At 38.4% G+C, this 9,336-nt stretch overlaps 1 protein-coding gene across 1 annotated transcript; it reads right to left on the bottom strand.

The window, feature by feature from the left end:
• Positions 1-749: 749 nt before the first annotated feature.
• On the bottom strand, positions 750-2,497 carry RRAGA (Ras related GTP binding A). Its single transcript, XM_019739182.3, has one exon. It carries the CDS (start codon positions 2,077-2,079, stop codon positions 1,138-1,140), a length of 942 nt encoding a protein of 313 aa, XP_019594741.1. The 5' UTR covers positions 2,080-2,497; the 3' UTR covers positions 750-1,137.
• Between the last annotated feature and the right edge of the window lie 6,839 nt (positions 2,498-9,336).

The following is a 9,336-nucleotide window of genomic DNA, read 5'->3' as shown; positions in this document are numbered from 1 at the left end:
TCCATCTGTAAAATTACGGGCATTATGTCAAGTAATAATGTACACCTAAAAAAGCTAGGATTTCATGGTTAAGTTTTCTGTCTGGAGTAAGTGGTGGGGTGTGTGTGTGGGGGCGACACCTGTAATCATACTGCCTCGGTTCAGCTGCATGATCTTAATTTGGTCATACCAGTTTTCTCATCTATTAAAAGTAATTTACCTCATAAATTAGGATTAAATAAGAAAACGCACATCAAGTATTTAAGAACACCTGGCATTTAAGAAGGGCTCAAATATTTAGCTAGGCTCCATGTCCAGTAATTTTGGAGTAGGGGGAAAGAATGGCTCAATAGGTAGTAGTGATAGCTGATAACACTACTATGTGCCACTTACAAATGTTTCCATGTTTTCATTCAATCCTTTTACTAATCCTATTTTGTAGTGCTATTCTTATCCATGTTTTACAAATGAGTAAACTAAGTACCTTTCCCAGTTCACAGGGCTAGTAAGTGAAGAGACTAGAATACTAACTCAGCTCTGAGCTCAGGTGGTGTAGCTTCAAAACCGATACTCTTAAGCACTCTGCCACAGCTATGAAACACTGCTAAGAGATGGGGCCTAAGATCACAAAATCAAATTTACCAATTAAGCAATACTTGTGTGCAGTCAGGATCTTTAGGTTTACGTATTAACCACCTTCAAATTATTTCAAATAAGACCATATTTTAAATTGCTAACAGTAAATGTTTATTCATGATTGAAGCCAAGAAGACTTTATAAATGCATTTTAATACCTTGCTGATAAAATAGTAACATTCCATCTTTGCAATCTTGTAAGGAATACAGGAAGATATTAAAGGCTTTGATGTGTATATCTATTATAACCAGGTAATCAGAACACACACACACCACCTACTTTAGTGTTACACCATACCAACTTTTCAGAAAGGCCATCTTGAAGCTCTACTGGATAGCTGAGTAAATAGCGTCCAAGGTTTAAAGGCTGGGGAATAGGGAAGAGAGAGATGGAAGGAATAAGCAGCACACATTTCAAAGCCCACTTTTAAGCACACGACATTATGTATGAATACTAAAAAAACAAAACAAAAAACCGAAAAAAGAGGCAATTCAGCCTTTTCAGAAAGCATTTGGCAATATTCAACGCATAAGGAGGCTGTGCTTGGGACCATCCACTCTCTCCAGCTTCTCAAAGTGTTTCCTGGCATTGCGAATGTTGATCAGAGTAGCTGCAGACGGGATCGACGGATCGGACATAACAACCATCACGTACGTGTTTGATGTGAAGATGTCGATGAAAGCAGCGAAGTTAGAATTCCTAACTTCCATGCTCTGGAAAGAAGCGGCCAATTTACTGCAGCTCAGCTTGAACTGCTTAATGATGTTGCTGATCTTCTCAAATCGGTGGACGTCACGCTGCTCTTTGCACTGGTAATGAGAAATGACCAAGAAGGTAGCTCTCTCGAACAGCAGAACTTCATCAGCCTCAATAATTTGGGCAAAATTCCTTAGGTTCATCTCCAGCTGCTGAACATTGGGAATCAGCTGATAGACAATACTGGACCAGGCTTTGTAGAGCGTTTCATCCCAGATCGATGTTCGAAAACAAGCGCACTCCAGGGGGCGAGACAAACGCCTCAGATCTTCCTCTCGCTCTTTAAAAATCAGGTCACGCTGATCCTCCTGAACCAGATCCATTTTGTGCACCAGGCAGAAGATTTTGGCATCAGGAGAGTTCTGGAGGATGGCCTCCAGACACGACTGGTAATAATGCATGTCCTTTTCCAGTTCGCGGCTCTCCACGTCAAACACATAAATCAACACCTCGACATTACGGAAGATGTTGTCTCGCTGGCTAGTGAAGTAATTTTCCATGAAGGTGTCCTGACCGCCACAGTCCCACAGGTTCAGCACCAGGTTGCCCAGAAATCGGACGTGGGAGTGCTCCACATCAATGGTGGCACCCAGGCGCCGAGTGTCACGAGCAATATAATTTGCAAAGATAATCGACCTCATGCTGGTCTTTCCCGACCCGCTCTTCCCCATCAACAGCACCTTTTTCTTCATGGCTGTATTGGGCATCACCCGCCGGAGCCGCTGCGGACTGGGCCTCAGGGCGCGGCCTAACTGCAGCGCGGAGGGAGGGAGGGGCCGGGCGAGGCGGGGGCTCCGCAGGCTGGGCCGCGCAGCTGTGCAGTTTGGGAAGCCGAAAGTGCGCGCTCGGGGCTTGAAGGCCGCGGCTGGGTGACCTCTTCCGCAGAGGAGAGCGCCCTGGGGCAGACGACTGCAACAGCCCGGGAGCACCGTTCGCCTTCCGGAGAATAAGTCGCTGCGCCCTCGCTGCCACCCACTTCCGGCGGCGATCTCGCGAGAACTTCCGCGCTCGGCCGTCACTGCCTAACGAGCTTTAATAAACAGCTCTTTTAATGAAACTGAGCAGGGGCTTCCCGAACGAGGAAATGGAAGGGGAATCCAGGACTCTGTTGCTCTGTTCTCCTGTTTCAACAGGGTTTACAGTTGCCAGGTGTACGAATGTCGTGTGGTCGGTTGGGAGAATGCTGCCATCTCGCGGCCAACTCCCGCAACACATCACAACTGGTTTTAAGAGCGGGGAGTGCTTGGGTGGTTTTCGGCCGAGGCAGGGGACAGGTGAAGGGGAGGAAGGCCAACTTCTCAGCGAAATTAGGCCTCACCAGATTTCCTAGTTTACTGACTATGAGGGCAGAGCAAATGAAAACTGTACAGATGAGGAAAGTGAGATTTTGAGAATTTGAGTGACAGCTCAGTGCTACACAGTTAGATGGTAAATCCCTACTGGGTGATATCCTGATTCCCAGTTACTGTTTTTTCCACTTGGACCCAAGTGCCTTTCTCACACCTGCTTTCCCGGTTATCTCAGACATTAGAATTTATAATCAGCATTCCAAAGCTCGAGGAAACAATATGGAATATGTATTAGCTCAATCCTCACAATGACCCTATGAATAAATAACGTAACCCGATTTTCAAGTGAATAAATTGAAACTTAGAGGGGTTAAGTAACTTTGCTCCGTTACACATCTCTTAAGTGATGAAATGCAATTTTATGTTAAAAATATAAATAGTATATCTTTAAAGTGTATAATATGATTTGATGTACTCGATGTTTTTAGATTCTACACATAAGTGAGATCATGCAAGCTTTTTGCCTTCTGTCTGGCTTATTTCACTGAACCTATTTCACAAATAACATTCCATTTGTATATATAAATTATTTTTAATATAAAAATTATGATTTTCTGTTTAAAACTTAACACACCTTCAGTTTTATAAGCTACCAGGAAGGTTCTCTAATACCATATTCTACAAGTAGATATCGACATACATTTTAGCTAAAATATATCATTAGCAGAATTTTTTCTGTCCCATAGACAAGCTGAACATTTTTTATTTTTAGCATTTGATTTATTTAAATTATGATAGTATATATATTGGATTATAGTGATAGCTTTTTTCAGTTTTATTGAGATATAATCGACATATAACATTGTGCTAGTTTTAGGTGTACAACAAAATGATTTGATATATGTATATATTGCCAAATGATTACCACAATAAGTATAACATCTATCACCTCAAGTAGTTACAAATTTTTTCTTACGATGAGAACTTTTAAGATTTACTCTTAGCAAATTTCAAATATACAATATTGTTAACTATAGTCACCACACTGTATAGTACATCCTTAGGATTTATTTATCTTTTAAGTGGAAGTTTGTGCCTTTTGACAATCTTCACCCATTTTGCCCACTCTCCAACCTCTGCCTCTGGCAATCACCAATCTATTTTCTCTACCTATGAGTTCTTTTTTTTCCTTCCAGATTCAACTCATATGTAAGTATTTGTTTTTCTCTGTTTGACTTATTTCACTTAGCATAATGCCTTTAAGTTTTAACCATATTGTCGCAAATGGTAGGATTTCCTTTTCATTGGCTGAAAAATTATCTATCAAGTTTTCTTTATCGATTCATCCATCGATGGGCGCAGGTTGTTACTATGTCTTGGCAATTGTAAATAATCCTCCAATGAATATGGGTTGCAGATATCTTTTTTTTTTTTTAATTTATTGGGGTGACAATTGTTTGCAGGTATCTTTTTAAGATAGTGATATCATTTCCTTTGGATATATATCCAGAAGTGGAATTGCTGGGTAATATGGTAATCCTATTTTCAGTTTTTTAAGGAAATGCTATACTGTTTTCCACAGCGGCTGCACCAGTTTACACTCCCACCAACAGTGCACAAGGATTGCCTTTTCTCCACATCCTCACCAACCCTTGTTATCTCTTACCTTTTTGATGATAAGCATTCCAGCAGGTGATATCTCATTGTAGTTTTGATTTGCTTTTCCCTGATAATTAGTGATGAGCATTTTTTCCGAGTACCTGTAGGCCATTTGTATGACTTCAAGGGAAAAACGTCTATTCAGTTTCTTTGACCATTTTCTAATCGGATTTTTTTCTGTTGAGTTGTATGAGTTTTTAAATAAATTGTGGATTACCCCTTATCAGATAAATAATTTGTAAATATTTGCTCCCATTCATAGGTTGCCTTTTCATTTTGGTGATGGTTTTCTTTTCTGTGAGAAGCTTTTTAGGTTAATGCAGTCCCAGTTGTTTATTTTTGATTTTGTTGCTTCTCCTTTTGGTGTCATAACCAAAACAAGCATGGAGCTTTTCCCCAATGCTTTCTTCTAGGAGTTTTATGGTTTTAGGTCTTATGTTCAAGTCTTTAATTTGCTTGAGTTGACTTTTTGTATAGTATAACGCAGAGGTTCAATTTCATTCTTTTCATGTGGCTGTCCAGTTTTCCCAACATCATTTTTAGAAGAGACTATCCTTTTTCCATTGTGTAGTCCTGGCCCTTGTAGAAATTAGTTGATTGTATACACCTGGGTTTATTTATGGACTCTATTCTGTTCCATATGCCAGTACTATACTGTTATGATTACTGTAGCTTTGCAATATAATTTGAAATTAGGAAGTGTGATGCCTTCAACTCTGTTCTTAAGATTGCTTTGCCTATTCAGGACCTTTTGTGGTCCCATACGAATTTTAGAGTTATTCTTTCCATTTCTGTGGAAAAACACCATTGGCAATATGATCAGGATTGTATTGAATCGATATATGGTTTTGGGTAATATGGACATTTAAACAATATTAATTCTTCCAGTCTATAAACACAGGATATAATTCCATTTATTTGTGCCTTGTTCAATTTCTTTCATCATTGATTTATAGCTTTCGGTGTACAGATCTTTCACCTCCTTGTTTAAATTTATTTCTAAGTATTCTTTTTAATGTTACTGTAAATGGGATTTTCTTGATTTCCTTTTCCGATAGCTTGTTATTGGTGTAAAGAAGCACAATTGATTTTTGTATGTTGATTTTGTATCCTGAAACATTAGTGAATTTGTTTATTAGTTCTAACAGTTTTTTGTTTTTTTTTGGGGGGGTTAGGGTTTTATATGTGTAGGATCATGTAATCTACACATCGTGATAATTTAACTTTTTCCTTTCTAATTTGGATATCTGTTATTATTTTTGTCTGATTACTCTTGCTAGTACTTCCAGTACTACTGTATTTTCCTCAAAATAAGACCTAACCGAAAATAAGCCCTAGCATGATTTTTCAGGATGCTCGTAATATAAGCCCTACCCCAAAAATAAGCCCCAGTTAAGATCGTCAGCCAGACAAATGCATTTAGTATGTCCATTGCAACACACGACATATTGAATTATAAAATAATATTAATATATAATTAAATATAAATAAATATTATTGACATTAATACTTAAAATAAATGATAATATAAATTATAATTAAGTATTTGTTAAATACCCAAGCGGGCACCTTTGATGAGAGGTAAACGCCTATGTAAACAGATGAACTCAAGACTTATTGCCAAATGACCAATTGGAGTACAGACACAACGCACGAATAATGTGTGTGCACTTGATAACAAACGGACATGGTTGTGTCTAATATGAATCTTCATAATTCAATTCGTTGTGTGTTATAACGGATGTACTTAATGCACTCATGTGAAATAAAGAAACGTTTTCTGAATTTTGGTACGTGAAATTTTTCATCATTCAGGTGGACCATCATTCTTAACTGTCATCATTTTTATTGCCACTCCTGTCTCGTAAGTCTTCAATTAACACTTGATTTAATGGTACATTTAAAGGAATAATATTTTGACCCCCAGACAAGATGAGTGCAAAAAAAAGAGCTATTCCGTCAAGTATAAGAATCGTGGAGGACTCCCGGGGCAAGAATCTTACGTCTTTCTGCAAAGAGAAGAAGTTGAATCTTCGAATGGTCTGAAAATGGCAAGCAGAGTACGATAACCTCAGTCAACAGGTGTAAGAAGCACAAATGTGGATCAAGTCGGCAGCCATTATTTCCTGAGCTGGAAGACATCATCTGTGAATGGATTGCTGACAGGAGGGCAAAGGCTTTGGTTGTGTGCAGGGCTGATATTCAAGCATTTGCCCTTGCAATGGCACCACAGTTAGAAATATCCCCAGAATTCAAAGCACAACACTGGCTGGATGGCTTTCTTCACCGATATGAATGGTCTCTAAGATCGACAACACTGTTCAAGCTGGAAGATACTGAAGTTATTAAACGTGCACTTGCATTCAAGTCCTTTGTTGACGGCATCGACTTTTCTAAATACCAACTCTCCAACATGATTGCTATGGATGAAACTGCAGTGTTTATGGGCCAAGGATCTCAAACAACAATTGATCAGAGGGGTGCCTCGTTGATCTACATTCCTTCCACTGGTTACGAAAGTGCACGTGTTACCTGTATTTTGGCAATTCATCTGGATGGAAAGAAAGCCCCACCTCTAATCATCACTAAGGGCACGAAAGATAAGGTTGAACGCGTTTCAGACATTTATGTTCTTGAAACCGAAAAGGCCTGGTGCACACAAGCAGTTATAAGGAAGTGGGTTGATTTAATGCTGCCACTTGTTTTGCGAGGTGGCCAAAGAGGTCTGCTAGTCTGGGATACAGGCAGCACTCACCACGCTAAGGACATGAAGAACTTCCTCGCAGAGAGAGGAGTAGACCAAATAATGATTCCCGCAGGAATGACTGCCTATCTCCAGACTCTTGATATGGCAATAAACAAGCCATTGAAGGATCATTTGCCCATGGAAATCAATGACTACATTGAAAATAGAATGGAGAGAAATCAGCGTAGAAACTTTGTGAAGCCTAGCCTGCAAGAGGTCGTGACTTGGGGGAAGAATTCATGGGATAAAATCACTGACAGCTGTGTTGCCAATGCACTGCGAGCAGGCTACACGGACAAGAAGTGCTCATTTAGGGAGAGCTCTACTGCTGGACATGAGAGATTGGGGCCAATGGTTCTACAGGAAATGGAGTCACAAGAAATTCGAGCTGGAATTTGGGGTTTGGAGAGTTACGATGATGTTCCAGAAGAAGATGACATGACTGTATTTGAATAAATGTAGATTTTTGTACATGAATAAATGTAGATTGTTGTACATGAAAAAAATAAGACATCCTCTGAAAATAAGCCCTAATGCGTCTTTTGGAGCAAAAATTAATATAAGACCCGGTCTTATTTTCAGGGAAATACGGTATGTTGAATAGAAGTGGCAAGAGTGGGCATCCTTGCCTTCTACTGGATCTTAGAGAAAAAACTTTCAGTTTTTCCCCATGTTAGTTAGCTATGGCTTTTCATAAATGGCCTTTATTGTATTGAGGAAATTTCCTCTTATATGTATTTTAAAAGCGTTATCATGAATGGATGTTGAATTTTGTCAAATGCTTTTTCTGTATCTGTTGAGATGATCCTGTGGTTTTTACCTTTCATTCAATTAATGCATATCACATTGATCAATTTGCGTATGTTTAAACAACCTTGCATCCCAGGGATAAATCACGTTGATCAAGGTGTATAATTCTTTTGATATGTTGTTGAATTTGGTTTATTAGAATTTATTGAGGACTTTTGCATTTATGTTCATCAGAGATACTGGTCTGTCGTTTTCTTTCTTCTTCTACTTCCTCCTCCTCCCCTCCCCTGCTTCTTCTTCCTCCTTCTCTGTCTCTTCCTCCTTCTTCTTTTGTGGTATCTTTGTCTGGCTTTATTATCAAGGTGATGCTGGCCTCATAAAATCAGGTTGAAAGTATTATCTTTACTTATATTTTTTGGGAAGATTTTAAGAAGGATTGGTATTAATTCTTTGAATCTTTGGTTAAATTCAGCTGTGAAACAACATGGTCCTGGGTTTTCCTCTGTTGGGAGTTTTTTGATTACTACTTCAACCTCCTTGTTAGGTATAGGTCTTTTCAGGCTTTCTATTTCTTCTCAATTTAGTCTTGGTAGGTTGTATTTTCCTAGGAGTTTACCCTTTTCTTCTAGGTTACCCAATTTATATGCGTATAATTGTTAATAATGGTCCCTTATGATCCTTTTTATTTCTGAGACATTCATTTTAATGTTTCCTCTTTCATTTTTGATTTTATTTATTTGTCTTCTCTTTTTTTTTCCTTAGTTCAGCTAACGGTTTGTTGATTTTATTTTTTTCCAAAAACCAACTCTTAGTTTTGTTGATTTTTTTCTCTCTTCTCTATTTTATTTATTTCTACTGTGATCTTTATTATTTCCTTCTTTCTGTTAACTTTGGGTTTAGTTTATTGTTTTTTCTATTTCCTTGAGGTGTAAAGTTAGGTTGTTTGAGATCTTTATCACTGAAAACTTCTCTTAGTACTGCTTTTGCTGTATCCCATAAGTTTTGGTAAGTTGTGTTTTTGTTTGCCTCAAGGTATTTTTAAATTACATTTTGATTTCCTCTTTGACCTGGTGATGATTCAAGAGTGTGCTATTTGGTTTCCACATATTTGGGAATTTTCATGTTTTCTTGCTGCTCTTGATTTCTAGTATCATTCCATTGTAATTGGAAAGATACTTGGTATGATTTTTATCTTCTTAAATTTATTTAGACTTGTTTTGTGGCCTAGCATATGATCTAACCTGGAGAATGTTCTGTGTGTATGTGAGAAGAATGTGTATAAATTCTGTTGGGTGATAAATTCTGAACATGTCTTTTGTATGATTGGGTGATAGACACAGACAATAGTTTGGTGGTTACCAGAGGGTAAGGGGGGGTGGGTGGTGGGTGAAAAATTCTGTATATATCCTTTTGGTGTATAGAGTTGTTCAAGTCCACTGTTTATAGATTTTCTTTTTCACTTTAGAAACTTCCCCTCGTTGTCTAGTGATCTTTGGCTCTCTGCTCCCATTTGAAGTTAT

This window comes from Rhinolophus sinicus, chromosome 16 (genome assembly GCF_057876585.1).
Source record: "Rhinolophus sinicus isolate RSI-liver-muscle chromosome 16, RSI-T2T, whole genome shotgun sequence".
Taxonomy (NCBI): domain Eukaryota; kingdom Metazoa; phylum Chordata; class Mammalia; order Chiroptera; family Rhinolophidae; genus Rhinolophus; species Rhinolophus sinicus.
The sequence above is the reverse complement of the archived record's forward strand: the minus strand, read 5'-3'. Positions and strand labels throughout refer to the sequence as shown.